This window comes from Hyalella azteca, unplaced genomic scaffold, assembly GCF_000764305.2.
Source record: "Hyalella azteca isolate HAZT.00-mixed unplaced genomic scaffold, Hazt_2.0.2 contig15593, whole genome shotgun sequence".
NCBI classification, from domain to species: domain Eukaryota; kingdom Metazoa; phylum Arthropoda; class Malacostraca; order Amphipoda; family Hyalellidae; genus Hyalella; species Hyalella azteca.
Genome location: NW_025945436.1, coordinates 442277 through 462744, shown reverse-complemented (window position 1 = coordinate 462744; position 20468 = coordinate 442277). Strand labels below are relative to the sequence as shown.

Below are 20468 nucleotides of genomic sequence, written 5' to 3'. Positions count from 1 at the left end.
TAACATGGTTAAAAAACGGCCCTTTAAACCGCCTACGTAATCTCTTCATACGTCAAGCTCATGATCAGATCCACGAGCCAAGTTCTACAATCAATTACTGAGCATTCAGAAGACAATGGTGAGTATTAGGCCATCAACAGCATCATAAGAGTTTCAAAGAGCCGCTACTTAGCTCACAATAAATTCGGCATCTGCCACAAAACGAACCATAATTAGGGCACATCCTCAACCAGCAGTCCTCATACGGACAAATGGTTTAGCCACCGGTGCGCATTACAACTCAAATTACAAACTCTGCAATTACAGATGGACTTAAACATACTCATCGGAGGGTCATAAATTTCGAGGGTGAGCCTTGTCCAACGCTTCGCAACCATTCTGGGCACGAGAAATGGCTTTACCGGCCTCAGGATTTATTTATTGGTATTTTGCGCAGGTGCAGCACTTCAGAACCAGGAGTGCGAACGAAGAAAGGCACGAACGAGGTACGGGGCTAGAAAATTTTTTGGTATAATACAACGGCACGTTGAATGTTTTTCGCTATATTGTCAAAATAAAATTCTAAAACTAATTCATTCGAGTCAAACCGGAATCTAGATTATGAATTTAATATAACTCGGCATCTTATAAGGAAAAAAACGCAGAAAATGTTCGGCGCCAACGGATAAGTCCAAGACAAAACTAGTAGCTTGCGCGTTGAATATTATAATTAAAAATACACAGAAAAAGTGTGAAATTAAGTAGCAAGGTTTACGATAGGTTAAATTTGGAGGCAAGATTCATTCGTCAGAGCTCACGTCCACTCAAGTGTTCCGACGCATATCGCTCAACATAAACCTTCACAGAGCGGCACAACAAACCAATATCGCCCTAGCTCTTTATATTCAAGAACTTCATTCATCTACAAATCTAGTGAATTATCGCAACGTAATGTTCATCCGTACACCCAAAATAAGGCATGAAAACAAAATAATTAATTCAATCCCAGGATGTTGGTTGGAGCTTAGGGAAAATTACGGATGCATTACTGAGCATAACTTGGTTTATAATCTCTAAATAATAATTCCAAAATTGGAATTATTGCTTAGACCTAAATTATTATTGCGTACACCTAAAATGAATAAAATCATTTAACCAAAACGTATCGCAATTGTACAATTAATACTCGCTGGGTATGATATTGACGAGTTTGATATTACAGCAGGCAGACAATGAGATGAATTTTCGACGAGCGCGCAAAGCTAGCGTCAAGAGAGCAAGAAGCTCGAAGAAGAAAAGCCCGAGTGAGAGCAGAAGCGAGGCGTTTAGACCTAAATTATTATTGCGTACACCTAAAATGAATAAAATCATTTAACCAAAACGTATCGCAATTGTACAATTAATACTTGCCGGGTATGATATTGACGAGTTTGATGAGATTACAGCAGACAGACAATGAGATGAATCTTGGACGCGCGCGCAAAGCTAGCGTCAAGAGAGCAAGAAGCTCGAAGAAGAAAAGCCAGAGTGAGAGCAGAAGCGAGGCGTCTATTGTCCTCGCAAGTCGAGGAAGCAGAGATGCCGAGCTATATTTTAGGAGCTGTCAATTACCGAGATTGGGTAAGAGCTGCCGAGAGGAGAAGTGCCTCAGCTGAGGGACTGCTTTTCGAGGGACGACTTGCTACGTCGCAACTTCATGTTCAAGTGATATGAAAACAATAAATTTGTATACTTTTGATGAAAAACCAGTAGTGCTTCATCAAATTACTGCGCAAGTCGCCATCATGGTAAAACCGACACGATAGCCTCACATCCCTGTTTCCAAAATAAGGCTTAAAACGAGGAAGTAAGAGTAAAAGGCAATAAATACATCATTATTGAGCATCAAAAACAATATACATTTAATTGTAGTTTCGGCACAGATAATGCAACTACTGATAGCATCTCATTACGAAGTTAAAGTACCAAGCTGTTACAAAGTCTTTTTGATCGTAACATTCATCATGAATTCAACGAGAGCGAGGTTCAAAATAGCAAAATTTTTACTTTAAGAACGCTACCAAGAGAATTGCGGTCAGGACTGGCGACTAAAATGATGAAAAACACCCGCCAGAATCGATCCCTTGAGAGTAATTTTATAGGGCCACATTGATTGTGATGGTCAGAGGGAGGAGCGCGCACGAGCGTCGCAATGAGCGAGGAAGGCAGAAGTTATAGGTCATTGTGTTGGACCTTTGGTATCTTCTTGTTCTCAACGACATGGATCCGGCATAAGAAATATTTTGTGAGGTTTCACTTGAATAATTTCATCCCGATCACAGGCGGTAGTAAAACACAAGTTATAAGTTATTGAGAGAGTTCTTTCAAATCAAATAGTTAACTGACAACGCATGTCACAACACATGATTCATGAATGAATCAATTATCAAGCAGCAAGATGAACTTACTTTTACGTGAAAAATGTTCGTAATCGAGTCTTCCAATCACATCATTGTTCGCATCAAATGACAGAATAACCTGAGATCAACTTAGGCACATTTCATAATTACTAGTTATTAACCTCATTACTTAAAAAATGAGTAATTATATACAGCCTGTTGAACAACATCGAAAATATACAGTTTCACCGAACGAAATTTCAGTACCGTAAAATGGGGTAACTTAGACCACTTTTTTTTTCAAAATGATGCCATTTTTTTACTAGATAAGTTAAACTTATAATGAAACATGCAAAATACAGGTCTATACTCTAGCTTTACTCACCATAAATTGCTGGCTCCTGCCTCTCATAGTTTTGATGTAATTTTAAAAAAAGTGGTGGTCTTTGTTACCCCAGCTCTTGGGGTAACTTAGACCGGGTGGTAAAATCAATTATATTTTTTGGTAAAATAACTCCAAATAACTCCAGGTTTTAGTGCATTGTAGTAGAACTCTTCTAGTTACATATGCAAATGACAAACTTGAGGAAAGTGTCATAGTTTGCAAATGGGGGGCGCCGCCCCATAATGAGTGAAATGTGACTACCTAATGGCAGCCCTGATGGGGTAATATTGACTGGCTTGGAAATTAAGTTTTTTCTATATCAAATAGTTTTTGAGTTGTGGGGGTTTTTGTTAAAAAAACGAAAAGTGGTCTAAGTTACCCCGCCGGTCTAAGTTACCCCATTTTATGGTACTAGAATCACTTGATTGCCCAGACCGTTACAATCTTAGAATTTATAGCAAAAAAAATTTAGAAGAATCGCCATCAACAATCTGAAGGTCTTTGGTCTTTTATAAAGAACTTGACTTTTTTCGCTTCTAAATTCATAGCAGTTCTTGGTATTTTCTTAGCAATTATTAGCAAGATACGGTTAGAGAACTTGAGAGCTCTAGTCCAAGACACACGGGAAGACTAAGGTACTGACCACATCAGGTGTAGAGGCGCCGTCGGTGTGTGTGAAAGTCTTTGGTCTTTTATAAAGAATTTGAATCTTTTCGCTATTAAACTCATAGCATTTATTGGTATTACTTAGCAATTAATAGCAACATACAGTCTGAGAACTAGAGAACTCTAGTCCAAGACACACAGGGATGACTAAGGTACTGACCACATCAGGTGTAGAGGCGCCGTCGGTGTGTGTGGTATCGGCAGACGCTCGGCCTGCGGTTGCAGAGCCGTTATTGTTCGAATCGCCCGGACCTAAAGGCTCGGGTTTAGGTCCGTCTCGTTCGTCTATGACCAGGTCTATAGGCATCTTGCCCTTCAGACAAGAGATGTATCGATGACAGAAATTGTCACACAGTTCATGGACCTGAAAAGAGATTAAATTCAACGTTAATAACTAACAAAAACAACACTATCCATCAGTATAAAGGGATAAAATAAAAAAAAATGTTTTCTAAATATAAATGTTCTACATTTTAAATGATTGTACAAAAAATGTACAATCCAATTACATGTGTGGAAACGCGACCGGTGCGGTAGCACTTCGGAGCACAAGGCATCAATTCATGTAGCGAAATGCTACTAGCACCAAGCAATATACGCGAACGTTAGCTCCCTGATTCCCTCGCCATCGATTTCTTAAGCAGTATGATCAGTTGGATCACATATAGCAGGGCTCATTGAATCCCTTATTTGGTCGGGTGGTGTGGCGACCAGCGGCAAGCCATCCTATCAATTCATTTACTCAAAAAATTTCTTTCATCTGCACAGGTTCTACTTTATAGTTAAGTACGTTAAGATAAACAATATGTCTTCATTGAGAAAATTTTCAGTGTAATCGCATGTGGTTCAAACAACTAAAATCATGTTAATGAATTCATAAGTCGACTATTTACTCAAAGGCACATTTCATGCTCATTTGAACTCAGACCTGCTTACTTCAATAAAAAAACAATATAATTTTCAATTTGGCCGTCTCATAACCTTTGGAGCAAAACGCCATCCTTTAGAAAATCATCGTGCTTTTAACTCTGTGCACGGAGATCAGGATCTCTCCTTATCCACGTATACGTACGGCACTGCGGATATGAAGGGCCGCCCTCGCGTCGTCGCTTACAACCCTCGCCCAATTCGCTTTAGGATCGACAGCTAAATTGGAAAATATTATCAATTTACGCTTTCTGCCGAGAGAGAAGCAAGGGCGTCGTTCTTCACTAGAAACTGATACTCGCAGCAGACGCTTGAGGCAGGGGATGCTGGCGCTTAAAGGGAAGGATTTGCGTCCTAAAATCTTTTGGATCCACAAGGTTGTGTAATAAGGTTGATTGACAACTCTCTTTACCCCAAAGGCTTGAAACTATTACTAACAGTCGCACACTGAAGCTGATAGAAGATAATCAGATTTGTCGTTCAATGAAAGATGATCAACCAACACATTTATCGAGATCCTACCAATTTATCGTAGAAAACTACCAAGTGCATGGGACTTCCTTATGAATGCTAACAAAATCGACATAAAGAACTGCGTTAAAATGTGGTATAGGTTAAGTTAGAAGTATCTCCCCAAGCCCAGTTTTATTGAAATTATATCACAGGAAAGAGTGTGAACCATGCATTGTGCAACCATAATTATACAATGAGTTAACATGAAGTGCCAGGTTATCCAATATGAATTAAGTGACAAGTTCGAAAACTGTTCCGCGAACAAGGGAAGTAGAAAAGCAAACAAACAAGCCGGTAGGTACATAAGTAAGAGAGAGAGAGAGAAAGAGAGACACGAAAGAAAAGTTTAAGGAGGGAAACGAGAAGGAAGAAGAGGAAGAGGAGAAGGAAGAGATAGAGGAGGATGAGAAGAAGGAGGAGGTGGAGGAGGGGTCGGTCTGCCCCTTTAACCTGTCAGAGACAGGCGGAACGGCGGGGAGTCACGAAATGAGGGTCCAGAATAAAAATAAATAAACCACGGCGATGAAGAACAACTTCATTTCTAGTTCTTGAAACTCCTTTTCGAGGGCTATCTTCGAGTCTACGAATTGCAGGCAAAGCAATACATGCAATAGCATGTATATACATGCTTTTCTGGAAGACTGTAGACATATTAACCATCATCAGAAAGCGAAGATCATTTTTATTGATGTTTGTGTACTTATATTCAGCATGACAGCTGATTGCATAGATATACTCGCATCGATATATTCTCGGTACAGAAACGCTCAATAACAACTCTAATCGTAGACCACTGAAATATCACATGTTGGGTCCACCTTACCTTATTATATTTATATAATAAGGTATTGTAAGGCAACTGTATTGATCAGCCAAGGGAAATAAGTGCGTTAAATAACTAGAAATTTGGGGCGCTGTTCAAATTAAAGTTGCGATCCTAGGAACCAACACACCTCGCTAAGCTGCGCAAGAGTAGCAAAAGCGTCGCCAAGGCGCGACTGCAGAAAAAAATCTTAATGCCTAAATTAGGAGCCGACAAGCTGGCTTCAGATCGCGAGACTACATACAAGCTGAGATGAGAGCGCCGCGTCTGGGTCGCCCGGCCGAGGATAATGAACCATAGGGTGCTGGTACACGGGGACAGTGCTGGCTGCCAGTATAACTTTCGAATGCTATCCACCACTATTTACCGAACTATCTGATTCTTTTATAGGCGCTATATAATGGACACGGCAGAATTTAGTAACCATTTATGCTAGGCTAGTTCAATGATTATTTGTGGCGGTAAGTATTTGAAAGTTGTACTAGCAGCCACTACTGTCCCGGTTTAGAAGCACCACAAGACTTCGGCAATCTTGACTGATAAAAAATTTCAATAATGTAGAAGAATGTATAAGGAAGAGAAACCTAGAACAAGCAAAAAATACAAGAAGTAGCGACCATAGGATGAAACAAAATAAGGTCGAATTAGACGACAATATTGGCATACAACATCAACTTGAATGAAAACCGCAAAATGAAAACACCAAGTGCTTTTCGAGTTAAGTTCGATGCATGGGCTAAGGCAGGTTCAGAAGCTCATTCATCTCTTCTATTCTAAGGCAGTTTTTCTCTTGCAACTTTATTCAAAACTACAGGCACAAATAACCAAGAGAACCTCTTGCAAAGAGTGCAACAGTTGAGAAATAAAAAGCAAACTATGCTTATACGCTAAGCTATACGCCAACGAAGAAGGTACACAAGAAAGTTCCACATTCGTTTCTATCATATTTGTATTGGAGCTGCTCCTCCACAGTGGATTCACAATTAAAAAGTTATTTCCAATTTATTTCAGTTACAGAAATTGGAATAAGAATTAACGGTATTGACATCATAGATAAAAACAACGAAACCAGAAATGTAGGTGAAATAAATAAAAGTCTAACGTAGCGGATGAGGAAGCAAATGCAATAAGCTACTAGATTATGAAAAACCGAAACCAAGCATTCAACGAGTCAAGTCAGAATGTGAATTTGGTGTAAATGATGCCTAAGTGAGAAGGTGTTAGCGGGAAGCCAATCCACCCCTCGCTCGTAAGCCCTCGTGCGCCAACCCTCAATTGAGGCACTTCAAAGAACAAGGTCGCGCACGAGCACAAACAGGAAGGGTTTTTCCATTTCAAAGTTGGCGATGTGATTTAAATTATGCACGCCAGGAATCTGTTAAAGCGCGACTTAAGAGACCGGAAAATGAAGCGAGTTCGTAATCGGGTCACAGCGAGACCAAGAGGAAGAAATTAGCATGGCATTGATCGAGCTGCTATCTCTCAGCGGCACAGCGGTTAACTCGACAATAGCAAGGGAAGACATTTCGATGAAATGTTTGCGTTATGACTTATGAATTGTCTTCGAGCTTTAACCTGATAAAATATTTTAAAAGAGGTTTCTTCGCAAACGAATGACTACAAAAAGTAATAATCACAAATAAATCAGTTTATAATTTCAAGAGTAGCTGTTCCACCGCCGATGCAAAATTTATTAGTACGAAAATGCAAAATTTATGCTCAAGTAAATTGGGAGTTTAGCCACATTCACGAGAGAGAACAAATCTTCTTCCTATGGGGAGATATCGACAGGCTCTCGATAGCGGATGACGCAGCAATGGATTGGATGCACCTGCGCTTAAGCCATGCATGATAAATGGTTAAACGTCCCGGAACTGAATGAAAGCATCCAACCCCTTATGCTATTATTTTTTGGTGATTAAAATTCTAAACAAATTTAAACTCATAATTCTACTAATACAATATATCTCGGCGGTTTCAATCCATGAAACAAAATCGTATTGAAAAGATGTTAAAAACATTGAATTGGATGAATACAAGTGGGCAGATACCCAATCTAAATATGAAGGGTTCGAACTTCAAAGTAGAACAGTCCATAATTCAAGGCAAATTATTGAACTATGATGCCCCATTACATTTCAGATCAATTCGTTAGCATCAAGGATTACAAGGAATTGTCTTCAATAATTAGAATGAAAGCTCTTTGATATATATAGGTATATCATCTAATTATACACTCACCTTTTCTAATTCTAAAAGATGAAACCGAAGTACTTGTATCGCTTGTACCATCTGCAAAAAAAGACGAATTTGCGTTAAGAAATTTTTACGAGAAATTTCTGCAAAAAAGTATGATTAACTTTTAAAACTTACTTTGCAAAATTAAAAGGCGTATATACAAAACAACGATCAGTTACACAAGTGTTGCCTAGAGCGAGTGAACTCAATTGACTTGATTACATTTGGCAACAAGTTTGAGGCAAAATGTTCTCTCGTACTGCATGGAGATGGGAGTGAGTTGAACAATTTGTGTCCTTCTGCCCGCAAATTAATCTAATATTGTGCATCAACTCGTATTCAAGACAATGCATTGGGTCAATTCTTTCACAGTTGCGAACTCACATCAAACCAACACCCATTGGACGCCAAAACTGTTTCTAATACCCAGAATGAACCAAAGCTTAGAAATAAACTATAAAATTGGATGCAGATTTCAGCGCTTGATAGAAGTTCAACGAAGCAGTGAAGAAAAATTCAATTTCGTAACCACAAATACGATTTATGGAGATGCACTTAAAACTGTCATTGAAATCATTACGATAAGTAGCTTTACAGTCAGAATTAAAGTTGAGCTATTAAAAATTTGCATGTCACGTTATAGCTTTGCTCTCTGCATGAACTAGAAGGAAGACCCCCGATAGAACCCCTCTCTCTCTCTAGGCCCCCTTCCCTTGCAACCATTCCAGCAGCGAGAGCCAACAATGGCAAGAGGGAAAGAATGAAAGAGGATGGTCGGGGGGCAAAATGGCTGCCATAGATTGCTTGCCTCTTCAACACCAGCTGCTTTGTCTACTGCCTCTTCTCAACGGCGGCACGAAATGGTACAATAATATACGAGCATAATTCCTATACACCGTTTTCGTCCTGCATGTTTCAAATACTGTAACTGTATGAGTGTACATAAATCGTAAAGATAGCAATATTAATGAAGCTTCTTTGTGAGGTACAGAAACGAATCAGTGCACTCGGCGTGCATCCTGCAAAGATGTACGTTTCAAGGTCATTTATTTTCAAGAATTTTCGACAAATGTTGTAATTTCGAAGAAAATGAACTGTTGTATATACTACTTTTGAATGCGGCATTCAGAATTACAATAAAACTTATTATAGCAGAAACGTATCATGACCAACGATAATGCCGTTGAGCTTTACGTCGGCACTCGCTTTCTGATTTCAATTTTGCAAAACTTTCTGTAAGAAGAATTTATTGTGTCTTATTTTAATTTTTGTATGTCTGAAAAAATACATTGGACCCTATTAAATGCCTAAACTAAAATGAATGCACTTACTAAACTGTCGAGTTCTGGATTGCCTTGATAATATGGTTTCTCTTGTCTGATCTGAAAAAAGAAAAAGAGGAGTGTTAAAACAGGGTACATATTAAAAGCGTAAATGATTTTTTTCAGTACACATTAGTTAAAATTGTGACCGCAAGCTCGACCTATGATCGAAAAAGTTTTAGTTAAAATTCTCGTCAAATAAGAAAGAACGATGTTACCTCGCAGCAAGAGAAATAATATAGACAAAATAATGGCAGAGATACAAAGCAAATAAGCAACAAATAATTCGGAGAAGCACCAGCCTGCTGATCCTGCACAAGATATAATGCGTGTGTACAGGTCGAGGCCGCGTCACTGTACGATCTGCATAAGCAGCGTCTGCCTTGCGAGGTCTCTTGAGCCCCTTTACCCAAACTTTGCCAATTCACATTAAGGGATTGATCACAATAAAACTCCATTAAATTACATTGCAAAAATTAATCAGGAACTTTGAGAGAAGTTTGGCACGATTCGTGCGGGCTATTTTCAATGGAACGTTCCGGCGCGGCGGAGGTAATGAACAGATTTAATTTGAGCTGCGAGGGGCGACGGCACCGCGATCGAAGTGAGAGGGAAGAGTGAGGGGAGTGCGTGGGAGAGGGGGGAGTAAGTGGAAGAGTGAGGGGAGTGCGTGGGAGAGGAGGGAGTAAGTGGAAGAGTGAGGGGAGTGCGTGGAAGATGAGGGAGTAAGTGGAAGAAGAGTGAGGGGAGTGCGTGGAAGATGAGGGAGTAAGAGGAAGAGTGAGGGGAGTGCGTGGCAGACGAGGGAGTAAGTGGAAGAGTGAGGGGAGTGCGTGGCAGATGAGAGAGTAAGTGGAAGAAGAGTGAGGGGAGTGCGTGGCAGACGAGAGAGTAAGTGGAAGAAGAGTGAGGGAGAGCATGGAAGATGAGGGAGCGCGTGGAAGAAGAAGAGTGAGAGGTATGCGTGGAGACGCGAGAGAAAAAAAAAAGAAATGTGAAACAGATGAGAATGTGGAAGTCAAGGTTTTTTTCCACCGAATACTATGAATGTAGGACAATATATCATCATTTTGTGGAAAAGTTAAGATAATGCTAAGTATTGGATATCATTGACCGTTAGGCACAGCATATTAATAAAAATCTAAGATAAAAGAAGAGCAGACGCTACAGGAAGAGCAGCCCTCACAAAAGCCCTTGTCTTGCAGCGCTCCACCTGTCCAATGCAAGGCGCTCGCTATATAAGACCGGCGGTGCTGGGCAATACCGCAGCAATCGATACGTTGTGCCATCGAGCTGCACTCCTAGAAACCACGGCACGCGAGGCACCCGGCAACAAGACGGCAACACGGTAATCTTCATAAGCACTACACGCAGGGCACCCGGCAACAAGACGGAAACACGGTAATCTTCATAAGCACTACACGCGAGGCACCCGGCAACAAGACGGCAACACGGTAATATTCGCAAGCACAGCACGCAAGGCACCCGGCAACAAGACGGCAACACGGTAATCTTCATAAGCATTGCACGCGAGGCACCCGGCAACAAGACGGCAACACGATAATCTTCATAAGCGCTGCACGCAAGGCACCTGGCAACAAGAAGGCAACACGGTAATCTTCATAAGCACTGCACGCGAGGCACCTGGCAACAAGACGGCAACACGGTAATCTTTAAGCACTGCACGCCAGGCACCTGGCAACAAGAAGGCAACACGGCAATCTTTTAAGCACTGCATGCTCGGTGCCCGGCAAACAGACGGCAACACGGTAATCTTATTACAGACCGCGATTCGGACATTCGGCAACACGCTCATCAACAAACAAATTGCGGAAATCGCAGTAAGCATCTTCAGTTAAAAAAAATTCGCGTCACCATTCAATGAACAAATACATCTAGATTATTAGATCATTTACTCTCAAATTATCTGAAGCGACACAAAATTGGTTAATCTTCCATAGAGTAATTATAATGAATAGAATTATATGCGTCGCATTGCTTCACAAAGTGCAAGTCTGTTCACATACAAAGAGAACTAGGGAAATAAGAATAATAGGGTGAATGGGAACTGACAATTTGTGGTTGTGGGAGAAAGGACGGCCGTCGTAGCCAGAATGCGGCCAATAAATTGCGATAAGGAGGTCGCTTAATGGCAACGGACGCAATACTAGACATGATCAATGGCAAGCGGAGGCAATACAAAACAGAGATGCTCTGACACAACAACACAAACTTAATCGTTATCCTACGAGACTCCGGTCTTCATTGTGAACAGCATCGATGCAGTTGGGCCCAACGTACGACTGACAACGATGCTGCAGTGATTGATGTTATAAGTTTTAGCGTCATCAATGTGAATACTCTACGCAGTTATTAAAATCAAAAATTACTTTGATATTCGTTTATATTTGTCACAGTATGCTCAAGGATTTTTTCACAGTATGGCACAAGCCACTGAAACTTAACCAAAGTTTTTTCTGTAACTATTTGCGAGCATATATGTATTTCGTTTTCTTAATGGTACAACGGCCAGAAGGTGGTGAAGACTTGTGACTATTTTTGAAATTTTATTAGATAATTTTATAATATTAATGTAGAATGTTGATGTAGGTCGTAATAGCGAAAGAGATTTTTTCGTATTTTGGCTGCTGGTAACGGCGTGATCTTGATAGCGCGCACATTTTGCTGCGGAAGGCAAAAGTGGAGCCTGAGGGGAGATACGATTGCAAGACACAAGGCAAGGGCGCTGCTCGCGGGAACGGCGAACGCAATGGCGAAGAAGATCTAAATTACGAACTAAATGGCCTAGAAAGACGAAGACGAGGGCCTTCCCAGGGCGACCCACAACCAGATTGGAAACGATGGCAGAAAATTTGAACGAAGCAATATACCGACTTCGATGTGCTCCTCCGCAACGTTCGAAGCAATTGCCTCAGACGAGGCTGGAGAGAACAAATGAATGGGAATGTAACAGAGATGGTGAAAACGAAATTTATAGGAGTATTGTTCTACATAACAATCACGCTTGTTGGAAGGAAGAATTGAAACGACACGAGTTTAAAATTTCCTACCCAATGACCTGATCCGTGAAAATTTTTAAACTACATAAGGCGAATTGTTCGGATGCCTAGTCTAAACGGGAAGGAATCAATGAGTATATGACTTTTCTCCAGCGATGTCTTTTTACGATGAAATTTAATAAAATAAGTCTTGTTTCGTTTCCGCGCGGTGCATGGTGGTGCAATAATCGTTCAAATGCTGTAGCGCCAAAAATTTTACACATGAATTCAACTCAGGACTGACTTACACATGACTCGCTCAAAAGTTCCTACAGAAAAGAGCCATGCGAAACAAAGTCAGCGCGACGCGTCCCACAAACTCAATTAACGCATGCGCTAAGTGCGTTATAAGGGCGTTACGCACGACGTGCACCGATCGCCGCCACGCTAACGAAATATCTCATCCATATATTTGATAACCAAGCCATTTTTACACGTACTTTTTTGTGCCACTGTGAAACAACGAAACAGCCTGATTCAACGAGAGGAGCGTTGATAACATTTTCGAAGCTTCCTCTCACGAATTCATATAAACGTAAAAATTTCTCCAAACTACTGATGATTTTCAGTTTCCATCACTTGAATGCTTCGCAGATAAAATTTCGAAATTCTCGTTATCTAGTAAATCCGAAGTAAGCAAATTCCAAATCGAATTCACATTCACTAGAACTTGGACATGGGTACTAAAATTTAGTACCCACTGCGCCTTGAACTATGTCAGTTATATGTACATATGTCTTGTTTAGGTCAACTTGGCTCTAAATTTGTGCGAGATAGTTTGATGGTAAATTTTTCAATAATCATGATAAATGAGTTTGCATGGCACTGCACATGCTCAAATTCTCATGCTAAAGTGCACTGACATTACGTATCAGTCTGATAGTTAGCTCAGCATATAAAATAGAAATAAAACAAATATAGCACTAAAAAAACTATGGAGAAATCTGCTTCAAAATGAGTTTTTCAACAGAAATCAGCAAAATTTTCCACACATCCTTACCGATCATAAATTATTTGGAGCACTTTTGAAGCATGTTCGAATGCATCAAAATTGCTCATCTGCCATCACCAGCACCTGACATTAGAAGCTACTGCCCGAGTTCATTAATTGGCGTTTCCAAATAAAACCAAATGTATTAAAAATAAATTGAGTATTGTTTAACATTTAGTTAAACAACATAGGTTACCATTTATTTTATATGTTATATTATGTTATGCGTTATAATTCAAATTCAGCCTCTTATAGAGCTCAGCGAAGAATCAGAGCAGCAGTCACGCAGGCCTCCGCAAACAACGGCGCATCAGCGGGCTCCCCTCGCAGAATTCGCAGATCGTGTAAGCGCGCGGTCAGAATGCGGGTGCCGGTTTTTCCAGGGTTATGAAGCACCAAGCTGATGTCACTGTAATTTTGACATGCTCGCCAGTTTGATAGCTTTAAGGCAAACACGTTCAACGCGGGATAACGCACTTTGGTTTTTTATAATCCGCCAGCCACATGAACAATACAGAAAATAACTATCAAACTTATTACACAAGATCTTGTCCGCGATGCATGAAGATAATCTAGTGGCAAGTTATGGGCTATGTGTGCGCGATAGGCTTGGTTAGTGTGCATTTCTCAAGAGTGCAGCGTAATTTTCAAATTACAATATAGTAGCTACAGCTGGTTAGAGTAATGACGAATCGAGAGCCGGAATGTCCATCCAGCAGAGTCAGAGATTACAGGTAGCTAATAAAAAGTATGTGGGATCATTGAAAGTCGGCAGCAAGACTTGTCCCGAGATAAAATACCGCCTATGATGAGATTGTTTATGTTGTTGAGAGCCTCGGAAAGGATCTGTAGAGGCTCCAAACTGCTCCAAGAAGCAGATAAGAAAGCAAAATGCGCCTTCTTAAGTGGAAAAGTGCACAAGATAAGCAAGCAGTTAAGGAGTTAAGTGAGGTGTAGAGCAGTTAGAAGCCCTATTGAACCGCGCCTCTCACACGTACGCCAATATACAACGACTACACGGAGCTCCTGCGACCGACTCTGATTAGAGATGCTTGGTGGGATCAACAAATATAGCGATACGGAGTGAGACGGAAGCAGTGAACAGTCCATATAGTGAGAAATAGAAGATAGTGAAATTCAAGCTAGACCAAAGAAAGCAATAGCTAAGAAGCATGAAGCAATTGGTGATTAATACAAATTACGGCAACAGGACAGTCGAGAACTTAATTGTACGAAAACACACACGTGTATGCCATCTTTAAATAAAACAGAGCTAGATAATCATGGGGCAGATTCAGCATTAGATAGATCTTTTCAAATAATAATTTTTCGAGTTAGGAAAAAAAAAACATGAAATGAAAATGACACAAGTTACGGAAAGATGAACAACTAATAAGAAATATTTTTGACAAATTTGAAAGTGCATATAGCACATATATATCGATAAGCTCATTTCCAATGCAAGTCATGTTGGAAGATCGATTTGCTTTTGAACGGATGGATGCAATTATGGAAATATTGGAATTATTGAATGATTACAATGATAGAATGGTTGAAATCGTTGAAAGACAGTAATTGTTAAATGATGAAATTATTAAACGACTGGAATTATTGCAATTATTGAATGATTGGAGTTATTGAAAGGGAGCGAAGGAATTATTGCTATTATCGAATGATTGGAGTTATTGAAAGGGAGCTAAGGAATTATTGCTATTATCGAATGATTGGAGTTATTGAAAGGGAGCGAAGGAATTATTGTAATTATCGAATGATTGGAGTTATTGCAAGGGAGCGAATAAAGGAGCGCAAGAGGAGCAGCGACCGCAGGAGCTGTCAGCGGCTGATGAGTCGCTCGATTGGATTAGGGGGCGGCGCTCCGGGCTCCAAATGACGGAATATTGACACGTCGCCACCGCTGCGCTCTCAACGTCCCCCAGTGAAAATTTACAGACGCGGCAGCTTCTGATTTGGATTACCAGAAGCTGGGGCGACTCTAAATTTTGTTAGGGGTGAGAGTATCTAAACGGTAGTATGACCACGGTGTTAATTGGCAAATATACTCAGTGAGCATTTTTTTGAACCAGATAGAGCACAAGATATATTATCAAGTTAAGAAAATTAACCATAATGAAAGTTTTGTTTAAGATATAATGTTGGCTTACACTACCCTTCATATTACCTTAACAATATTATAAAAATTTAAATCTGAATCTCCATCTTTGATCAATTTCTGACCTGCTTTTTGAGAGAAGGGTCATGTATACTCATAAGCTGCCTACTTATGTGCACACAGCTGTTGCATTCTAACCAAGCTCTACAATGCACTCCAACATGTTCATGTTCAACTGAGCGTAAACATAACCACATTTACTTTTAATTGCAACCAGTTTTAATCGAGAGCAGGTGTACATCATATTGACTGTACAGGTACAATCACACAAAGCCTTACACCTGCATGCTGCACTCTTTCAAATTCAATGCTCCGGTCTATAATCACTATACCCGGAAAGCTCGTATTTATTCATTTTCAACTAATGAAACGATGGAAATGATTGATGATTTATTCAAAAAACAGAACTCCGATGCCATCAAAAGATAGTGACGCACCCGAAACCAAATCCAAATTTCCGCGAGATTTTTTCACAACGCATGCAAATCTGAGCTCAATGTTGGAGTCAGACGGGTAAAATTTAGAACAAGCTGCGCAACGTCGCTTACCTGATAAATTGGTATTCGTAAGAAATCCATAGCGAAAAATATCTTGAATAATTAAAAGATTTGACTAGAGTTGAAAAATTCATACTTCGAAGAAGGTTCCACTGTGACACGAAATATTTTCATGTTATGAATGAAAAACAACTAATTTGATCAAGTGAGTTAACTTCGATATATTATAAACAATAAAACTGGAAACGGCATCATTAACAACAATCACACCGAATAAAATAAAGTAATTATTGCTGCAGAGAAATTGACAGGACATGTGGAGGGCAGCAGACTATAGGTCGCGAGAACACTTACAAAGTCAACGTATAAATACGAGAGTAAACAAGATAAGCGAACTCCACAAAGGCAGGCTAACGTACTCTAGACCCGAGAGCAAACACTCTCCTGTGCCCGAGTTCCCGCAAAAAATAAAGCAGGCGAATTTTTTTCGTTAAAGCTACGAGTCCATGAATCTGGCAGCTGCTCACGAGCGTTTCAGAAAATACGGATGCGCTGCTGTGCTGGAGTGCACATTCTGCAAGCGTGGGAAATGGCGCATAAAAAGCGCGAAAATTATTTTAGAACTCCGATGCTCATAATACACACATTTATTTACAGTGTAAAATCGTTTGCTTTCACCTGAAGTGTAATTAAAACGTCAGAATGCTCATTTTACAGAATATTTCAGGTCACTTCTAGTGCAAGTTTTGACTTTTAGGTAGGGTCCTATATGAGAATCATTATTAAATAATAAAAGTATCGATACGTTATGATACACGATAATGTGACCTAGAGCTCAGCTATCGGTGGAAATTGAATCACGAATATATGAGGTAGCGCAAGGGCCGCTTCGATCAAATCCCATACATTTTCGTTCGATAATTGCTCTCAGATGCAGATCAAGGTTAATACAACCTCTAGACACAAACCACGACACGGTAAAAATAAAAAGGCCGTGGGAAGAAAGACATATGAGAGTCGCCCGAAAAAAGAACGAACTGCGAAAAAGCTTCAATTTCACATGACAATGGTGAAAAACGAGATGTGCATGATCCATAGGCGACTTAGCATCAGGGAAAGCAAACGCTCAAGAGGCATTATGAACGCATCTGTGTCCTCGACAGATTTTGGTGCACAACCGGCAGCAAATCGAATGGGTTTTAATCGTAAGGTTTGGTGAACCTGCAGGAGCATCAAAAAATTTATATGAATGTATTCATTACACATCTCGACAAAAATAAATGGTTATCTGAACACAATACAAGGTTGAATACACGAACAGAAACAAGCGTTTCATCTACATATAAACTCGTTAAACTCATGCGTCATTGGGCTTAAAACGTAATTTTTTAATGCATTTATATAACATGTCAGCTGAACGTCAGCCCATGACAAATTTGAATCAATTCTATTATCGACAACATATCAACAATCTGTGATTTTTAAACAAAAACTTTACTCCAGTTGTTCCAATTTGGAACATTTTTTGGACTGCTTGTATTCTTGCCACGTTTTTGGCAATAATTCTAACGGTCTCGTGCAAGCGTCGAATGCTGCCCTCGACATTTAACGCATGGAGCGCTAACTTTATCTTCGTCATACCTCCACAAATTCAATAACCGGCAAAATTTGAGTGATCTGTTGCATTTTTCTGCTGCTCGACCTGGGCTGTATCAGATATCAAATTTGTCTTTTGGTTTCCTGTTATGGAGCAAAAGTTGGAAGCTTCGAGTGTGAGTCGGAAAGCTGGTGTTGCTAGGCTGTGGTGAAGTTTGGTTTGGAGCGCTTCCTCTCAGAAACCCGACACTTGCGGGAGGCGATGAGGGGAGTCTTGGTCTGTCTGCGGGATGCCGACTCCGAAGGCCTTGTCTTTGCTCTCACAAATCACTGACGCACTTTCAGTAGATTTGTGTTCTACTCTTTTTCCTAGAATATCTCAAGGTAATAAATTTCAAACACCAAGTAGACTGGTCTGAAACACGGAAGTTCTGCTTATAATTGGTGTTCTTGCAACTAACGAGAGGACTGCAAATATTTTCATGAGAATAGTCTTATTACGTGATGATGCTGCTGCTTCACGACTACATGCATCTACACCACTAACCTCATCATGTTCACACCCAACTGCAGCGATATCTCTTCGACTCTAACATTATTATCAGGAATGAACCGCACGCGCAGGAGCTGATATCTATTATGCAGCGGCACGAATTCATGACACCATATATCTTCATCACTCATCTGCTCATTGAACCTTTCGGTGATTCGTAATAAAAGTAACAGAATCCATACATTATAGAAATAGGAAAATCAGCTTATTAACTCAAATTACAAAAAGCATTTCTGCACTCAAGCATCTATAAGTTGGATTAATTTTACATGCATTGGCGAATAGTTCATTGAAAGTATCAACATTCAATCAGTTGCATTTTGATCGGCATTTATCCTTCGATGTATATATCGTATCATCGACGGATATATCGTGAATTTTAAATAATATTTATGCCGCACAGTTTCACCAAATTATTTGCAAACATGTGCCTCGGTACATCCAAGTTTATTCGCTGAAATAATCAAAGAAAAACTTGCCATATATACGTGAGTGTAATTAAGACGATGAGCACAAGTGAGCTCCTTGATTAACGACAGAACTCTTGGCACACTCGGCATCAGACGTGGAGCACCGTATACGTTGCCTCGGCACTGGTATAGCTAGGACTTGAAGCGATACATTCGCTAGAAAAGATGTTTGTTAATGCATTCGAATGAATTGTAATCTAGACATGACAGACAAATAAATCGATAGTAAGAAACACGATTAAACACACAGCAATGGACTAGACTCGTGTAATCAACATAAAATTAGTAAAAGCATTCACATGCAAATAAGTTAATGTCTACATGAGAGGACCATTCATTACAGTGGTCAGATAACAGCTGGAAGCCAATAGTCCCAAATCGATCATTTTTAATTAAATCCTTTGACAAGTGGGTTCGGTTGCAAGCAGATATGACGAGCCGGAACCTCGACCCCCTCAGCCTATATGGGGGAGCCTATGTGATGCAATCTGACACCTTCACAGATAAGACTGTCAACTCTGTAGCTCTTCCAACCACCGAGTGCACAACATGCAAGCCTGCCACATGCGTACTCGCTTCACCGCCTATAGACGCTGGAGAGTGGAAATGTACTAAAATCCAGCATAGTCCAGGTCGCCTAGAGATTTATGCATAACTTACACATGCAAGCCTGACAGATGCCTACTCGCTTCATCGCCTAGACGCTGGAGAGTGGAAATGTACTAAAATCCAGCATAGTCCAGGTCGCCTAGAGATTTATGCATAACTTACAACATGCAAGCCTGACAGATGCCTACTCGCTTCATCGCCTAGACGCTGGAGAGTGGAAATGTACTAAAATCCAGCATAGTCCAGGTCGCCTAGAGATTTATGCATAACTTACACATGCAAGCCTGACAGATGCCTACTCGCTTCATCGCCTAGACGCTGAAGATGTACTAAAATCCAGCATAGTCCAGCTCATGCATCTTGAGAGTTATGCATAACTTACAACACATGAACACAAACAAACGTACTCAGCAGCGGGTCATTGCAATTCTCTTGTTTTTGACTTCTAGCATTTCATCGCTGCGAAATCTAAATGGTGTAAATATATCGTTTTCTAAAAGAAAAATGGCATTTTTTTGGAAAAGTCTGCTTAGTTTCCAGCTTTTAGGTATAGAAGTGAGGAAAAACCCGCACGTTCTTATGCATATTTGACAACAATCCTAATAAAAATGAGCAATTCATGTACTTATAAACTTAATTGTACTCACTTAATGTACTTAAATCATGTAGGTACGCAGGAAATTAGTAACCCTCCCGTCGCCCTGAATCATAAAAGAGCATCAAATACCGCCATGTCCGCCACGCTACATATTTGTACTTCAGTTCTGAATAACACAGTTTCGAAGCATGTTCTCGTCCATGGGAATGTTCTCGTACGAAAAAATATTTCTTACATACTTTCCCAAGTAAAACATCTTGAAATTTAGGTACGAATTATGAAGAGCAATCAATTATAAAGACATGCACTTCAAACACGAGTAGTCGCACTTAGATATGGTGAAGAGCTCGTCAAGCATTAAAAGATTGTAGCGCTTAAAATAATAATGGCGCTAAGAATACATAGAGCCGGCGAAAAAAAAACAATAGTTACGTCGCAAAAGACAGAACTCAATTGTACGGCTATAAAAAATACAGAATGAACTAAGCGACCAGGTTGCTTTCTCTTTCGAACATTTAGTTACGACAGTGATGGGATTTTTTAGGTGGCTATTAATCTAATTAATGTCAGGCTCGAAGCTGGTCCTCGCTCGTGAAGGTAATCATTGGCGTAGTCGAGGCTGGTTCACAGATTGCCAGACGCAGAGGCGGCGGCGGCGGCAAGACCAGCTTCACATCTGTCCAACACATGAGCT

At 40.2% G+C, this 20468-nt stretch overlaps 1 protein-coding gene across 2 annotated transcripts in view; it reads right to left on the bottom strand.

Annotated features, from left to right (window-relative positions):
* Positions 1-20468, bottom strand: part of LOC108673414 (homeobox protein homothorax) — a 152896-nt gene that overhangs the window by 111143 nt on the left and 21285 nt on the right. For both annotated transcript variants that reach the window (XM_047884554.1, XM_047884555.1), the window contains exons 4-6: positions 9241-9291; positions 7913-7963; positions 3569-3772 (exon numbers count right to left, since the gene is read on the bottom strand). In XM_047884554.1, coding sequence (XP_047740510.1) covers positions 3569-3772; positions 7913-7963; positions 9241-9291 — 306 coding nt within the window. The remainder of the gene's footprint in view (positions 1-3568; positions 3773-7912; positions 7964-9240; positions 9292-20468) is intronic.